The sequence below is a fragment of the Mycteria americana genome, chromosome 19 (genome assembly GCF_035582795.1).
Source record: "Mycteria americana isolate JAX WOST 10 ecotype Jacksonville Zoo and Gardens chromosome 19, USCA_MyAme_1.0, whole genome shotgun sequence".
Taxonomy (NCBI): Eukaryota; Metazoa; Chordata; class Aves; order Ciconiiformes; family Ciconiidae; genus Mycteria; species Mycteria americana.
Window position 1 is genome coordinate 8267703 of NC_134383.1, and position 15024 is coordinate 8282726.

At 59.2% G+C, this 15024-nt stretch overlaps 4 protein-coding genes across 6 annotated transcripts; 3 read left to right on the forward strand and 1 right to left on the reverse strand.

The window, feature by feature from the left end:
* The first annotated feature begins 91 nt into the window (after nucleotides 1-91).
* PUS3 (pseudouridine synthase 3) lies at nucleotides 92-6757 on the forward strand. Its single transcript, XM_075520922.1, has 5 exons — nucleotides 92-186; nucleotides 3436-3869; nucleotides 5089-5648; nucleotides 6017-6207; nucleotides 6341-6757. Exons 2-5 carry the CDS (start codon nucleotides 3483-3485, stop codon nucleotides 6652-6654), a joined length of 1452 nt encoding a protein of 483 aa, XP_075377037.1. The 5' UTR covers nucleotides 92-186; nucleotides 3436-3482; the 3' UTR covers nucleotides 6655-6757.
* On the reverse strand, nucleotides 1442-7123 carry HYLS1 (HYLS1 centriolar and ciliogenesis associated). Of its 2 annotated transcripts, XM_075520926.1 has the most exons (3): nucleotides 6991-7034; nucleotides 6114-6198; nucleotides 1442-2374 (listed from the first exon to the last, which is right to left on the reverse strand). In XM_075520926.1, exon 3 carries the CDS (start codon nucleotides 2348-2350, stop codon nucleotides 1535-1537), a length of 816 nt encoding a protein of 271 aa, XP_075377041.1. In that variant the 5' UTR covers nucleotides 2351-2374; nucleotides 6114-6198; nucleotides 6991-7034; the 3' UTR covers nucleotides 1442-1534. The 2 variants fall into 2 exon arrangements, with proteins under 2 accessions (XP_075377041.1, XP_075377042.1); XM_075520927.1 differs by lacking the exon at nucleotides 6114-6198 and having other exon boundaries at nucleotides 6991-7123.
* An 87-nt stretch (nucleotides 7124-7210) lies between these two features.
* On the forward strand, nucleotides 7211-10169 carry RPUSD4 (RNA pseudouridine synthase D4). 2 transcript variants are annotated; one of them, XM_075520924.1, is made up of 7 exons: nucleotides 7211-7403; nucleotides 7908-8073; nucleotides 8320-8521; nucleotides 8755-8848; nucleotides 8951-9101; nucleotides 9401-9498; nucleotides 9649-10169. In XM_075520924.1, exons 1-7 carry the CDS (start codon nucleotides 7236-7238, stop codon nucleotides 9832-9834), a joined length of 1065 nt encoding a protein of 354 aa, XP_075377039.1. In that variant the 5' UTR covers nucleotides 7211-7235; the 3' UTR covers nucleotides 9835-10169. The 2 variants fall into 2 exon arrangements, with proteins under 2 accessions (XP_075377039.1, XP_075377040.1); XM_075520925.1 differs by lacking the exon at nucleotides 7211-7403 and adding an exon at nucleotides 7500-7817.
* A 137-nt stretch (nucleotides 10170-10306) lies between these two features.
* On the forward strand, nucleotides 10307-14567 carry PANX3 (pannexin 3). Its single transcript, XM_075520923.1, has 5 exons — nucleotides 10307-11472; nucleotides 12206-12348; nucleotides 12454-12668; nucleotides 12824-13491; nucleotides 14331-14567. The coding sequence occupies exons 1-5, from the start codon at nucleotides 11292-11294 to the stop codon at nucleotides 14390-14392; spliced, it is 1269 nt and encodes a 422-aa protein (XP_075377038.1). The 5' UTR covers nucleotides 10307-11291; the 3' UTR covers nucleotides 14393-14567.
* The last annotated feature ends 457 nt before the right edge of the window (nucleotides 14568-15024 follow it).

Genomic DNA, 15024 nt, shown 5'->3' on the forward strand with positions numbered 1-15024 from the left:
CAGCCGCCGCTGTCCCCCGCCTCGGCCATGGCGCCTGGCTCATGAATATTCATGAGGGTGGCGCCCCCCAGCGGGCGGGCGGACCGCGGCTCCCGGATATGGGAGCACCGGGGGGGGCGGGTGCTTCCGGGGCACCGGTACCGGCACCGCATCGGCTCCGGCCCCGACCCCGGCAGCGACCCGCAGGTAGGGCCGGCCCGGCCCGCTGCCCGCTGCCCGAGCCCTGGGCTGCGGGGCCAGCGGGGGACCCGGCGGGCTGGAGGAGCAGGGACCCCCTCAGGTGGTGGCGCTGGCCCCCGGGGGGTTTCGGGGGGTCCCTGGGGTGCTGGACACCCCCCCATAGGGTGGCGGGGGTCCCTGGGGTGCTGGGGACAGGGACCCCGTGGGGCGGGGAGGGTCCCCTGCTGCGGACAGGGACGCTATAGGGTGCCAGCACTGGTCCCCATAGGGGTTTGGGGGGGGGGGGGCGGTCCCGGCGGGCTGGAGGAGCAGGGACCCCCTAGGGTGGTGGCACTGTCCCCTGTGGGGTTTTGGGGGGTTCCTGGGGGGCAGAGACACCCTTATCGGGGGGGTTCAATGGGTGCTGGAGAGCCAGGGTCCCCCCGCCATGCTGGGGTGCCAGAACCCCCCCAAAGTGGGGTGACAGCAGGGTCCCCAAGCTGGCGGAAAGCGTGTGTGTGTGTGTCCCAGCCCCCTTGTCCCCCCCCCCCGGCATCACCCCTCTGCTCCCCTCCGGAGGGGATTTGGGGGGAGCCCAAACCATCACCTGGTTTCGGGGACCTTTTCAGCCCCCTTCAGAGCCTCCCCAGCCGCTCGCCCCGCCGCGGCTTCAAGGCATTTTCCGGCGCGAGGGCTGCGAAATTGTCAGTGCATCCCAACACCTGGGAAAAAATTAATAATAATAACAATAATATCATCTTCACATCATCCTAAAGCTCATTTATTTTTAAAAAATGAGGTAAAATAAGGCAAGGGGAACCGAGAGTTTGGTGGTGTAAGGATAAATCTAGAATAACGGACGTCGACCAAGGGGTTTAGGAGGCGTTTCTAATTAACCCACAGAACTAAAATCTTTCCACACGCTTTATTAAAGAAAGATATTGCCGAGACGCCGTAAATAAAACCGTCTTAACAGCTCGCGTGACAATCCGGGGGCAATTACGTGCCAAAAAAACCCCAAAAAAACCAAAACAGCCAGGCTCGTTACATTCTTATTTCTCCCGATATTGGGAAAAGTCTCACAGGCTGCGTGGCTTTTCGGTGCCTGCTCCCCGCACATTCCCATCGGAACTCGGAAGGAAGCTTGGCACGATGCCGTCAGGAAGGAGGGATGTTCCACCCAGCCCATTTAACGACGCGAGGCGCTGGGTACAGTTTTCATACCAGAATTTAACCTGCTTGAAATTAAAAAAAAAAAAAAAAAAAAGAAAGAAAGAAAAAGGGGGATTTTCACAAATTATTGAGGATTTGGAGGAGGAAAAGAGCGGCGTGTGCGCGGTGAAAAGATCGTCGGTGTGGAGGGGGCTTTGGGAAATCAGGAGGAGGTGTTTTTTCGGGGGATGAGGCCCTTGGCCAGGTCCCAGCGCACCTCCCAGCGCAGGGCAGCTCTCTTTTTTTCGGTCGGCACGGCGTAAGTGTTTGGGACGTAGAGGTGCTGCGGCTTGCTGGGGAGCTCGGGCTTGCAGAGCATCTGCTCCCGGATGCCCCAGCGCAGTTCTTGCCGCTGATCCTCCCCCGGGATCGGGAATTTTTCCCATTCTCGTTTATATTCAAAATATTTGGCCACTCGGTCGGTTTTCCCCCGGTTACGTCCCAGCGGCTCAAACCGCGGAGGAATGAAGGACTTGGGTTGTCCCGCCGCAGCGGTGTAGTGAGAAGCGGGAGAGCTCCGGCTCCCGAAATCCCCGAGGAGAAAGGGGGGACTGTCCCCACGGGGCCACCGGTAAGGGGATTCATCGAGAGAGCTGCTGCTTGTCTCGATTTCCCCCTCGGAGATGCTGTCTTCCGGACTGGTCCTTAGCTCAAGCATTTTCTGCCTCAGGCTCCAAACCTCAGCGTCGCTCTCCGGCTCGCTGGTCACCGACTCGTCGGAGACCTCTACTCCTCCGTCGGGTCTGCGCCTCAGCACCTTCCTTTTCATTACCAACCTCCTGGTTCCCCTCCGATCCTCGGAAAATGTAGGAAGGGCTGGCTGCACCCCCAAAAGGAGGGAGGCCTCGGCGTAGGGATCGTCACGGGGACGTGCCCGCTCCTCGCTGCCTCCTTGCTGGGCGTACAGCCGGCTCAGGGCCAGCTCCTCATCGTCCGGAGTGGCCCATCTATACCTGTCCGGTCCCGTCACCTCCTCCATGATTTCCGCCAAACCGGGTGGATCCTGCAAAATAATCCACAGTTAATTTCTTGCAGCGCGTTCGAGCTGGCTAAAGACATAAAGGGGGCTCTGACTCTCAATTTCTCGGGTTCACGGGTGTTGATTTAGGTCGCAGTTAATCAGACGGAGGTCTCGGAGCACTGGCTGCGCTGCTAAACCTCCTGCCGCCAGCAGAAGGCTCTTTCCCTACAGCAAATGGAAACGTAGCGCAGTTATAAAGCCCCGAAGCCCACTCTGATGCAACCGCTAAATTCCCGCTTGAAAACTAGGTGGAAGTTAATCACGTTCTATATAAAGCGCTAACGGGATGATGGACAAACCCGGGGCGGATTCAGTTTGCTTTGTAAGCACCAGGCAGAGGTGTGAATGATTTTCCCCTTGTACTTGTTCTTTTAAAAGCATGTTGTCTAGTCGGGATTTAATCGAGGGACATCCAAGAGGGTCTTTGACTTCCACAGAGCTCAGCACGGTGTGTTTAGATGTTGGCTATCGTAGCCCAAAGGCTGTTTGAGTCTGGTTACAGTAAACCTGCAGCAAAAAGGGACGCGGACGCCGTTTCCACTTGCTACACGGGTTTAGGATCTCTTTATGCCGCGAAGCGGGATGGGAAAAATGCAAGTTTTAACCGTGCCATTACGAAACGTTGGAGCAGATGGTGCGGCGAGATGAATGGCAGCCGTTAGTGGGCTGCCTGAAGCGTCGATGCTGGCTGAGCGCGGTGCGAAAATGGAAAGGGCTCCGTGACGGCTCCGTGCAGATAGCAAAAGGCTAGCCGGGAACGGGCTGCCGCCGCGCCTGGGCTGACGGAGCAGATCCGACTGTGCGGCGGCGGTGGCTGGGGGAAAGGGAGTGATTAAAAAGTGCAAAAAAAAAAAAAGACTTGAGTAAGATGAAGCTGTCCGAGCTAAGCCCCCTTGGCCCTTCCCATGCTCTGCTAGGAACACTGAGGGGTTAAAAAATAAAGAATTATTCCATGGGTAACAATTATTTTACAGAGCAAGCATCTAGGTGTAATAAAAACCACATAAAAACGCAACCGCCTCGATTTTCTTCTTTCTCTGCAGACCCCAAGGAGCTACCAGCAACTAATTAAGGCTCCGAGACGGCAGCTATGGCCAAGGAGAGCACGGTTATCGATCAAGACCAACTCCTGAGGAGGGTGCAGGAGCTGGAAGAGGAGGTGAAGCGGCTGCAGGAGAAGCTCCAAGAGGACAAGGAGGGCAGTGGGAGAAGAGAGGCTCCTTCAGCCCCCGGGAAAGGCAAGAAACGCCAGCAACGGCCGTTCGATTTTGGCGCCTACGGCCGCAGACACGTGGCGCTGAAGATCGCCTACCTGGGCTGGGGCTACCAGGGTTTTGCCAGCCAGGAGAACACCAGCAACACCATCGAAGAGAAACTGTTTGAAGCCTTGAAGAAGACGCGGCTGGTAGACGACAGACAGACCTCCAACTACCACCGCTGCGGGCGGACGGACAAAGGAGTCAGTGCCTTCGGACAGGTCAGGACCCCCTCCCGGGCTTTCCCGGATTTCTGGGCTCCTGTGTGGGACGGAGATCTGGTGGGATTACTGTCCCACAGTGATGAGCCAAGACGGCACAGGGTGGATTTGTTTTTTCAAAAGCCATCAGCTTTTAAATCTGAAAGCGAGCCTGGCGATGCCTTCCTGCATGCAGAATGATGATTTTAGAACCTCAAAGTGTTTATTAGTGCTGGGTTTTTTCCATATTAGCGCTAGTTTTTGTTCCAGGGGCCTGTTTTGAGGCGATGAAATGCGTTTGAGGCTGCAGCTTCCCCAATAGCTCAGCGCTGCCAAAAAAAGGGAGATGCCCCTTCCTGCACAGGCACACTTGTTGCTTTTCCTGCGCCGACTGCAGCGCTTGGCAGAGCCCTCTCGGCTGATTTAACTCGCTAACACCACAAAAAAAAAAAAAAAAAGTAAATCCAAGAATTGGATAGCTTCCTGCACAGTCAGGCAGCTGAATTCCTGCGCAGAAGGGTCTGAGGGGAACCGCAGCTAGCGGAAGGGAGCGTGGGAGTGGGAGCTGGAGGGAGGTGAGCCAGCCGGCCCGCTCGGTGGGCACGGAGCCATCAGGCTGGCTGAGCCGTCGGGGAAAGCACAGCCCTTGCTGTGCCACGATGGCTTCGCTGTCAGGCCAGTCTCTCCTTCCCTCCCGGCTCTGGAAGCGGAGCTGGCTTAGCTCTTGCCTTGCCGGGGTGGTTTTGGCTTGGGTGAGCAGTCTGCTCTCCTTCACAAGATGAGCCGCACGAAATAAGGGCACGGGCTGCCTTTTCTTGTGCTGTTTAAAGTGCGCAGGCACCTGCAGCGTTAATTAACTTGTTCTCACATCAGGTTTCCCAGATAGCGAGGCTGTTACTGGGTTCGAGTCATCACCTCCAGAAAAAAAAAAAAAAAACCAACCCAAAAAGCACATTATATCCTAAAAACAGTGACTAAAGTTGAAGCCATTTTGAGACCGCGCTCTGTAGGCAGTCTGCAACTTTCTCTGTTTTATTAAAGGAATCCGTAGCATCTGCTAGGAACCTTAGCAGAGGCACTTGCAGCTTTACCCGCAGGAAGGAGTGGTGAGATCGCTTGATTTAAGGCACCTTCATCTGTAGGAGATCCTGAATTTATTTCACAGCAGTGTAGGAAGACTTGGCTTGACACGCCGAATACGCCCATCTGCGATCTAATCCTGGCTTTCCTCATTTTGCAGGTGATTTCCCTAGATCTCCGCTCGAACCTGTCGGAGGGGAAGAAGCTAAATGGCCATGAGGGTGACTCGGAAGGCAGAAGCGAGGAGGAGCTCCGCTACACCCATATTCTGAACAGGGTGCTCCCGCCTGACATCCGGGTGCTGGCCTGGGCCCCCGTGGAGCCCGATTTCAGCGCCCGGTTCAGCTGCCTCAAGAGGACCTACCGCTACTTCTTCCCCTGCGCCGACCTGGACGTGGCCCTCATGCATGCCGCAGCCCAGAGGTACGTGGGGACCCACGATTTCCGTAACCTGTGTAAAATGGACGTCGCCAACGGGGTGATCAACTTCCAGAGAACGATCCTCAGCGCTGGAGTGACGTGGGTGGGGAGAGGAGGAGAAACCGGGCTGCAGGATCCCTTCCGTCTGTGCCAGTTTGAAGTGACGGGACAGGCGTTCCTGTATCACCAAGTCCGCTGCATGATGGCGATCCTCTTCCTCATCGGCCAGAGGATGGAGAGCCCCGAGATCATCGACGAGCTGCTGGATGTGGAGAAGAACCCCCGAAAACCGCAGTACAGGTATGGAGAGCTCAGGAAAACCTCCTGGGCCGCTTCTCAAAGCGATGGCTGCGTGCGAAGTGCTGCTGGCAAGCCACTTCTCTGCCAGCCTGCAAAGCAGTCTCCCACAATATGGAAGCAAGCTGCCAGCGGCCTCTCTGGGAGGTATTCGTAAGGATCGCATTTTTCTTGCTCTCGGACAAGCTTTTGGTGGCTTTAGTCCTTGGTATTTGGTTAAACCTAATTCAGTTTTTATCAGAAAAAGGAGTTCTGTAAAGACAGGGCTGTTTTTGGCAGAAAGGACAGGCCGACGCGCTGTCGCGCGAGCCTTTTTCGTCACAGCGTCTCTCCAGACATCGACAGGTAACGCCTTCTCTCCTTTTCCCTAGCATGGCAGTCGAGTTTCCCCTCGTCCTGTACGACTGCGAGTTCGAAAACCTTCGGTGGCTCTACGACCGAGAAGTGCAGGAGTTCAACGTTACCCACCTACAGCAGCTCTGGGCCAACCACGCAGTCAAAACTCAAGTGCTACGTAACATGTTACAAGGGTTAGATGCTGCTCCCGTGGCTACTGGAAAAAGTAAGGGATAGTTTTGCAGCAATACCTTGGGATGGGGGTAACTGGTTTAAAAAAACCAAACAAACAAAAGAATGAAGGAAAGGGGTAATTAAATAGATTGTTCAAACCACTGGTATTTTTTTTAATATCACAGGCCCAGGGAACAGCACGACCGTCCTCTGGGGAGATATGAAGCCTCCGCTCCGCAGCCAGGTCAGCGGCTTTGTGGAAGGCGTCAAAGCCCGCACCTACAAGCCTTTACTGGCCCGCCCCAAGTGCGAGGGGCTGGAGGCCCGCATCCGCCACTTTGTGCGGAGGGGCCGCATCGAAACCCCCCGGGGCCTGGGGGTGGGGGAGGATGGAGACGAGCAGCCCCCCGAAACCAAGAGGAGCCACCATGGCGATACCCTGGGGAGCAGCAGCACCACGGAGCAGCCTCCCAAGCGGGTCTGCGTAAACATCGAGTGACGGTGACGGATCGCCTCAGCAGGAGAAGGGCAGCTTGCTGCTTGGCTTTTTTTTTTTTTAATTGAAAAAAAAATGCAGTTTTCTAGTGCTATTTTTATAAGTTTTGAGAAATCTTGCAGAGTGCTGCTGTGTCCTGGTCTGGATGGGAACGGGGGGGTGCCTCAGCCCCCTCAGAGCCGCTCACCTCACTGTGGGGCGGCCCTGGGGCTTGGGGTGGGGGTCTGCTGAGGCTGTACTGGGCTGAGGCAGCTAGGGCCCACCCACCTCTCGGCCTCCCCACAAGGCCCACCCCCCCCAGTACCTGACACGGTTCTGACATGTTTTCCCCCCCGGTACCTGCCAGGGCCCGGCTGCTCCCGTCCTCCCACCGCGACCGTTACCGGCCGCAACCGTCGCCGGCGTTTAAACAGCCGGGTGGGGGCGGGGCCCTCCCCCGAGGCCCGCCCTTGGTGCCGCCGCTATTGGGAGGCGTGGGTGTCGCTCGGCTGGCCGCCCCCTTCCGATTGGGCGGGCGGGTTGAGGCACCACCTCCACGCCGCCACCATTGGTTGGAAGGGGAAAGAGGGGAAGGAGGAAGGAAGATGGCGGCGGCGAGCGGCGGGCTGCGGCGGTGGTGGCGGCCCGCCGCGGGCCTGGGCCGGGCGGTGCGCACCGTCTGCGGCAGCGGGCGGGCGGCGGCGGAGGCGCTGCGGGCCGAGAAGCTGGCGGAGCGGCTTCGGGCGCGGAGGAGCGAGGAGGAGAAGCGGGAGGTGAGCGGTGAGCGATGCCGCGGCCCGGCCGGGCCCTGAGGGACGGGACTACAGCTCCCGGCGTGCACCGCGCCCCCCGTTCCCGGCGTGCACCGCGCCGCTGGGGCGCACACACATGGAGCGCAGCGGAACGGGACCGGGCGACCGGTCCCTCGCCCTGCCCGGTCGGGGCGTTCCCCCGGCCCGGCTGCGGGTGCGATGGGCTGGCCTTACCGTTGTGCCCGCGGGTTTTCCCTCCCCGCCTCGCCCGGGCAGCGGGGGAGGATCTGGAGCGGGATTTGTGGCGAAGGGAGATCCCACCGAGCTGGGTGATGGGGTGGGGTTGCGGGGACAGCGTCCGGCCTTCGTCTCCGTAGTGACTGCGCGCATTACAGTCCTCAGAAACACCGCTGTGAAGCCAGGAGCGGATGGAAGGCGAGCGAGTCGCTGAAGGTCACGCAGGAGCTTTGCGCGACGGCCAAGAGCCGCTCGTCCTCCACCGATGGCGTTTTGTTCTCCCCTCAGATCCCCAAAGACCCCGTGCAGCGACGGGTCCGGGAACTTGCCATGCTGAGCAAGCAGCTGCAGCAGGTTCACCCCAACGTCCTGGCCAAAGTGCTCAAGCAGAAAACCGTGTACCAGAACGAGGAGATTGTGGTGATCAACAAACCCTACGGCCTTCCCGTGCACGGTGAGGAAAAGCCGGCTGTGCCGCATCCATGCCGATACCATAGAGGGGGAAATGGAAATGGCTCCGTGGTGCTGACGGGGGATCCTCTGTCTCCGTCCTCCCCGTGCCGAGCTTTTCCTTCCCAGGGCGGGGTGCAGGGAGTTTGTCACCTTTAGATCACAGCCTTCACCTCGCGTTTTGGGGTAATTTAAGGTACACGGGGAGGAGAACGTCTCCCCTGATTGCCTTGCCTTGTGGGTTACGCAGGTGGCCCCGGGATCAAGAATTGTATTGCTGACGTGCTGCCGATTTTGGCCAAGATGTTGGAGAACATGAAAGCCGAACCCCTCCACCTCTGCCACCGGCTGGATAAGGAGACCACGGGCGTGATGGTGCTGGCGCGGAGCAAGGAGGTGGCGGAGAGGATCCGGCTTCTCTTCAAAACTCGCCAGGTGGAGAAGACCTACTGGTAGGAACGGTTTGGGCGGAGATGCGGCTTTGAGGGTCCCCATAGGGTTTGAAGAAGGGGTGAAGGGACAGTCACCAGGGCGTGGGGACGTGGGGCTTTGCGGAAGCGGTGGATGTTTGCTTATCTTCCCTCGAGCATCTTTTTACGGGGCTGGGTCATGGAGAGAGGAGATGAGGGGAGGGTTCCCTTCCTGCTGGAGCGACACCCTGCAGACCTCTCGTTTCCCTCCCCAGGGCAATTAGCTTGGGGGACCCAGACCCCACCGAGGGCATTGTAGAGATTCCCATCGTGGAGAAGGAGGTGCGGAGCCACCAGTCGCACTACAAGGTGAGCCGCACGTCCTCTCGGCCGCTGTTCTGGCCTCGCGCTCCCCCTCCCCGGCACCCCTCTCCTGCCTTCCTGCGGCCTCACCCTCTCGCCACCGTTCAGATGACGCTGGCCCCCAACTATCGCCTGTCTCCGGAGGACGGGAAGGTGGTGAAAATCCGCAAGAACCGCAACGCCGAAAGCGCCGTGACGCGGTACCGCCTTCTGGCTCGTTCTTCCGCCTGCTCTCTGCTGGAGCTCCAGCCCATCACGGGTGAGGCCTGGCCGCGTGTCCCCGGGGTTGTGTCAGCTGCTGGATCCGCTTTCTGTGCGGCTCTGCAGCCAAGAGCAGCGCTGGAAGTGGGAACTCATTCTTAGACATGACTGAAATCCTTTTTGGGCCAAGGCTCTGGGAATAAGCCACCCTGTGGTGATGGTTTGCTGCCAGACTGCTCTCCGGCTGCTGGTGATTTTGGCACGGGATTATCCGGCACCGAGGGTGGCAGGTGGGAGTCGAGGCCTGGCATGGCTGGTTGTCACGTTTCTCCTCTTCCCCTTCCCTTCCCTCCTCAGGGGTGAAGCACCAGATCCGGGTTCACCTGGCCTATGGGTTGGGGTGCCCCATCCTGGGGGATCACAAATACTCGCACTGGAGCAAGCTGGCACCCCAGGTAAGGCAGGTCCTGTGTCGGGGGGGCTACCAGAGCCGGATCCAGGGCCGGGCAGCGCCTTTGCGCCCCCAGCTCCCCCTGGGCCGGGGTTTTCAAGTCCCAGCTGAAGAGATGGGTTTTTGGAAGGGATGTTTTCTGTGTTCACCGTAGAAGCTTCCTGAAATCACCTTGAAGAAGCTGAAGCTGGTGCAGAGCAAGGCTCGCCACCTCCCCCTCCACCTCCACGCCCACCGGCTCTCCCTGCCCCTGGGCGAGCGGATAGACCTCGTCTGCAAGCCGCCCCTCTTCTTCCAAAAGACTCTGAAGAAGCTGGAGCTGGACATCGCTAATGACTAACAAGGCAGGACGGGAGCGGTACTGTCTATCTCCGCATCTCCAGCACATGGTAGCGCTGGGTCCGGCCGCTCTGCAGCGGTGTCCGCCTTGAAGCCAGCAGTGTGATGAAGTCTACGGTCTCTGCCGCTTGCCAGAGACCTCCTGTGTTGGTACCAGCGTTGCTGGCTTCAAACCAGGTACCTGCGTGTGCTTCTTGCCCTGATTTGGTGCAGAAAAGCGGCTGGGCAAGCTGAAGAGCCTCTTGTTCGGACAAACGAGGCTGGGTAGAAACTGGGCTTTGTGCCATCCCTGTTTTGAACTCGTCTCTGAGCAATAAAAGATGCAGTTCCCGCAGAGGTGAAGGGTTGCGTGTCTCTCTGTGCTCGGGCCAGGCGGATCTTGGTCCCCGGGCAGGTTTAATCACGCCTGGGTGCAGTCCCTCCTGGTTTGAGGGCCATCGCTCGTCCCTCCAGAGCTGTTTAGCCGTCTCTCCCTTGTATCCTGGCGCTCCGTGTTCAAATGTGGAGACTCCCTTCGTTCGAAAAATCCATCGAAAGTGCAATTTGGCAGCGGCTGTGGGGTTTTTGTGCTGTGCCGAGAGACTGCGTGGGGAGTTCCTCTGCTTGGCTTGGCCAAGCAGCTCCGGGACTCCCTCCGCTCTGCGCTGCCAGAGGTGTCGGCGCGGGTTTTTGGGGAGCGACTACACTGCCGGGAGAATCTTTTCTATCCCATCGCCCCTTCTGATTTCCCTGTCGCTTATATTTCTAGGCCCTGTTATCGCGATCCCTCTCCCTCGGGAGCTTGCCTTGGAGCCAGGTTCCTTCCCCCGTGCCCCAGGAGGGAGGCGAGTGGAGAGATTGAAAAGCTGGGGAACCGCAGCTGACTTTCTGCCTCAAAATTGCAGCCACCAGTGTTTGGTGTGTCTTGGCCTGTCCCCAGAAGCTTGGGGCTGGGCAGCAGGACTTTGTCCAGCCCCTCCAGCTGGTTTGGGTGCAGGAAAGGGCTCTTTGTACCCCACGGGGCCACCGTGTCCCTGGCTGGGGCTTTTTGGTAGGGTAATGCCCTGTCCCCTGCCTCCCCGCTCCTCACACGGGGCGAAAATAGCTGGGGGAGCCCCACGCCCCTCGAAAGCGCCGCCAGAAATACATCTGCTTATGAGAGAGGGACGTAAAACCACGAGGAGCCGGGGAGCGGCTGCGGCTGGGGAGGAACGCTGCCTTCCCAGCCCGGTGCTGCGGCTGCTATTTTTTTTTTTCTATTTCGGGGCGTGCTATTTGCGAAAAGGCTTCCTCCTGTAATTACCCGTCAATTTAACGCACCGTCTAAGCTGTCATTTACAGCCGTTGGGTACGGAGCGTTTGGCAAGCGATGCCTTCAGCCCTACAAAATCGCTCCTTGAGCCGGTCACGCCTCAGACGACACCAGAGCCCCCGAGCAGCAGCAGCGGTCGCCGTCATCTTCTCTTCCTCGATAGAAAAATGTCCCTCTCGCACACGGCCGCTGAGTACATGCTCTCCGACGCTCTCCTCCCGGATCCCGGTGGTTCCCGAGCCAAGGGCCTGCGGCTGGAGCTGCCGAGCGATCGCCTGCTGAAGTTTGTCACCGTGGGGCTGCCCCTCTTCCTCGTCTCGCTGGCTTTTGCCCGGGAGTTCTCCACCGGTGAGTCGCGGCTTTTGCCACAGGGATCTTCGGGTCGCGGGCAATCGCTGGCGGCGGTTCGGCTGTCGCTGCAAAACCCTCGTGTTCACACCGGCGTGGTCGTGGTCCGAGGCGGGGCAGCCTGGAAATCCTGTTTTAGGAACTGTTCTTTCTCGGGGATACTTACTGATTGTTTTTAATGGATTATTGGTTGCTGGGAAAGCCCGGGAACAGCCGTGCTAAACGCCAGGACTGGTGGTGAATCATTGCCCCGCCTCAGCTGCTTGCCCCCAGCACCTTTGGGTGCCACAGGGTCGTTTCCGAGGAGGAGGGTGCCGGCAGGGCAGTTTAGGGGATACTTCTCACCGGGGTTTGCGAGGGCAGCACAGAGGGTTGCATTGATGGTGCATCGCGACCTCAGGCTAAATCTGGCCTCGGCCGACGTCCCGCTGCTGCCCCTGGGGATTTGGTTTGACTCCGGTTGGTTTCTGGGCAGTCTCTTAATTCCTCCCACTGCGTACCCACGGCCGTGCTCAAAGGGTTTGTGTTCGGGAAGCGCTGGAAAAGTCCTTGCTGGAAAACGCAGCGGTGGGGAAGGATGGCTACAAAATTACTGTGAAAAAGGCTTTTTTAATTTAAAGCGATGCCTTAGATGTAATCACCCTCCTGTAACGCATCGGCACCTGGCTGCGGAGCGCTCGCCCGGGCTCGCCGGACCTCTGTAGCTGAGGTTCAACACTTCTCCTCACCCTAGGCTCGCAGATCAGCTGCTTCTCTCCCACCAACTTCACGGGGAAGCAGTCCGCCTATGTCGACACGGCTTGCTGGGACTCCCTCCTCCACCACGGCTTTGACGCCGAGGGACAGGCCGTCACCAAGTCCCTCTGGGCTCTCAAGGTATGGGTCAAGCTCGCGTCTGGGTGCCCTCAGGTCCCACCTGGGTGCGCAGCGGAGGTAAGGCAGCTCTGCACCGCTCAACGCCCGCTTGTCTCCTTTGCCCAGGTCTTCCCCTACTCGCTGCTGGTGGTGGCGGTGCTCATGTACATGCCTTACCTGCTGTGGCGTTACGCGGCAGCCCCCGCCCTCCATTCCGACCTCCTCTTCATCATCGACGAGCTGGACAAATCCTACAACCGCTCCGTGCGCCTGGTGCAGCACATGAGGAAGGTCCAGCAGGCCAGCGCCGAGCCGGAGCGATTCTGGGAGGAATACGAGAGGTGAGGCCGCTGGGCAAGCCTCGACTGGTCACCGTGTCCCTCCAAAGTCCCTCCACGTGGCATTGTGGCTGTGGCCGCGTTCAGGACGGACTTCGGTGAAGCGACTCGGTTTGGGGGGTGGCTCTAAGTCTCCGGTGTGTCCCTTCTGCCCCCAGGGCCCGCCGGGAGAGGTATTTTGAGTTCCCGTTGCTGGAGCGCTACCTCACCTGCAAGCAGCACGCCCACTCCCTGGTGTTCATCTACATCCTGAGGAACCTGCTGCTGCTCTTGTTCTTGGCTGCCACCTGCCTCTACCTGGTCTTCCTCCACCTCAACATCTTCTTCCAGGATGAGTTCAGCTGCTCCATCAAAACGGGGCTGCTCCAGGCGGAGCCCCATATTCCCCCCCTCATCCCCTGCAAGCTCGTCTTCTTCTCCATCTTCCAGCTCATCAGCCTCTCGATCGGCGGCGTCTATGTCCTCCTCATACCCGTCGTCGTCTACAACGCCCTGCAGCTCTGCCAGTGGGACAAGGGGCTGCTCTCCGTCTACGAGATGCTGCCCGCCTTCGATCTCCTCAGCCGCAAGATGCTCACCTGCCCCGTCAACGACCTCAACGTCATCCTCCTCTTCCTCCGGGCCAACATCTCCGAGCTGACCTCCTTCGGCCGCCTCAACGCCGTCAGCGCCTTGAGGGAAGCCACCGCCAACAAGCAGGACATCGATACCGTCGTTGACTTCATGACGCTGCTGGCCGGGCTGGAGACCACCAAGCCCAAACACCACCACGCCTGTGCCCCCGAGGCCGACGGCAGCGCGCCCCTCTCCAATGGCGGGGCTCTAGGTAGGCTTTTTCGGTAAAGAAGACTTCTTCGCTCTCCTTTTGCCTCCCGCACCGCCAGATCCCACCCTGGGGGTGAGGCTGGATCCGTCCACCGTGGCCCTAAACCCTTTGCCAAGGCCTTAAGGTTTTTGGGGGGCTGCCGGGGGTCACCGGGAGGGCCGACGGCTCCCTTTACAGCCGGGGATGGGTTCTGGCAGCCAGGATGCGATGCTATGGCGAGCCCACGCGTGGGCAGGAGTTGCTATAGGAACAGAAAGCAGAGAACTTGCCGCTTAAATCCAAGCTCTGGGCAAACCGGGGGGCCTCCCCATTTTCGGCAGAGAGAGCAGCCCAGCCTGCTGGGAGTGGGGTTGGGAGCTTTAAATCCCGGGGAGGGGCTGATGCCAAAGATGCCGTGCCTGCCCCCTTCTCCTGTTAGCACGGCACTGGTGGGCACAGAGGGGCTGCGTGGGGAGATGGAGACGGGTCTCTGAGGTAGAGCCGCATCCCCCGGGGCTTGCACGCACCCTCCCCAGGCACCGCTGCTCCCTATCCCGTGCCCTTGGGGTTTTGGGGAGCCGGGGGTGCCTCCTTTGCGGTCTCACGGGGATCCCCGACCTGGCAGGGCGGGAGCCAGGACTCCTGGGCTCCTTTCCTGGCCCTGAATACACCGTCCGAGGGCTGTGGTTTTAAAAAAACCACCCAGATCGAGCTGTATTTAGCATCCTTGTTGGCATGGCAACCGCGGGGCTAGCACAACTGGCTCTCGGGCTAGTCGCACGCTGGTAGAGAAAGCCCGAGATCCCGGTTTGTGATCGCCCAGTTAATTAACTTCCTCCTCTTCCCACTCCCTTGCCCAGAAACGAAGCCTGGAGTGGAAGCGATGGGGAAAGCCTCCCGGGATTCGCTGGGCTCTGCCTGACCCCAAGAGCAGGCAGCGGGCAGGGTGGCTGCTGCCAGCACCCGCCCGCTTGATCTGCTGGGATCCAGTTCGATCCAATTCCTCGTCGCCAGCGTTGCTCGAGCGCATTAAACTCTGGTTTTGATACAGCCTGGTGGGGTGACATCTGTAACGCGACAGCCGGGCTGAGGTCACCTGCATTCGGGGTTTCCCTCCTTATGTACGGTTGTTTTTTCCAGCAAAAAAGGGTTAAACCCTTTTTTTTGTGCAGAGACTCGGATGTCTTATTCCGAGCGCCAGCTGCTGCGTCGCGCCTCTGCCACACAAATTTCCCTGCTGTTAGGGCCGGAGGGAGAGAATGGAGGACTAAGGGATGCTCCTCTGAAGGAAAAAAAGGGTCTGAGAAGAAAATGAGCCATTTTATTAACTTTATTCACACCGGGAGGTGGAGGGCACTCACTACGGCTACAAAGCAACGTGCCCTGTGCAGCTCCGTGTCCCAGCCCCGGTCTTAGCGTTTGGTTGTGGATTTTTTTGGGCAGAGCTCCGCTCTCCCCCCTCTCCACCCCGCAGGCGGAGGCTGCTCGCTGGATCCTGCGAGCACCCTGCCATGGGGGTCAGCTCTCTGTGCCCCAAGGGGCTGGGGTGTCCTC

Coding starts and splice junctions, on each gene's coding strand:
- HYLS1 (XM_075520927.1), bottom strand. CDS start 2,350: ATGGAGGAGGTGACGGGACCGGACAGGTATAGATGGGCCACTCCGGAC.
- PUS3 (XM_075520922.1), top strand. CDS start 3,483: ATGGCCAAGGAGAGCACGGTTATCGATCAAGACCAACTCCTGAGGAGG. Junction 3,870..5,088: donor GAGTCAGTGCCTTCGGACAG/GTCAGGACCCCC, acceptor CTCATTTTGCAG/GTGATTTCCCTAGATCTCCG. Junction 5,649..6,016: donor CCCCGAAAACCGCAGTACAG/GTATGGAGAGCT, acceptor CCTTTTCCCTAG/CATGGCAGTCGAGTTTCCCC.
- RPUSD4 (XM_075520924.1), top strand. CDS start 7,236: ATGGCGGCGGCGAGCGGCGGGCTGCGGCGGTGGTGGCGGCCCGCCGCG. Junction 7,404..7,907: donor GCGAGGAGGAGAAGCGGGAG/GTGAGCGGTGAG, acceptor TTCTCCCCTCAG/ATCCCCAAAGACCCCGTGCA. Junction 8,849..8,950: donor GCCACCAGTCGCACTACAAG/GTGAGCCGCACG, acceptor GCCACCGTTCAG/ATGACGCTGGCCCCCAACTA.
- PANX3 (XM_075520923.1), top strand. CDS start 11,292: ATGTCCCTCTCGCACACGGCCGCTGAGTACATGCTCTCCGACGCTCTC. Junction 12,349..12,453: donor AGTCCCTCTGGGCTCTCAAG/GTATGGGTCAAG, acceptor TCCTTTGCCCAG/GTCTTCCCCTACTCGCTGCT. Junction 13,492..14,330: donor CTCCAATGGCGGGGCTCTAG/GTAGGCTTTTTC, acceptor TCCCTTGCCCAG/AAACGAAGCCTGGAGTGGAA.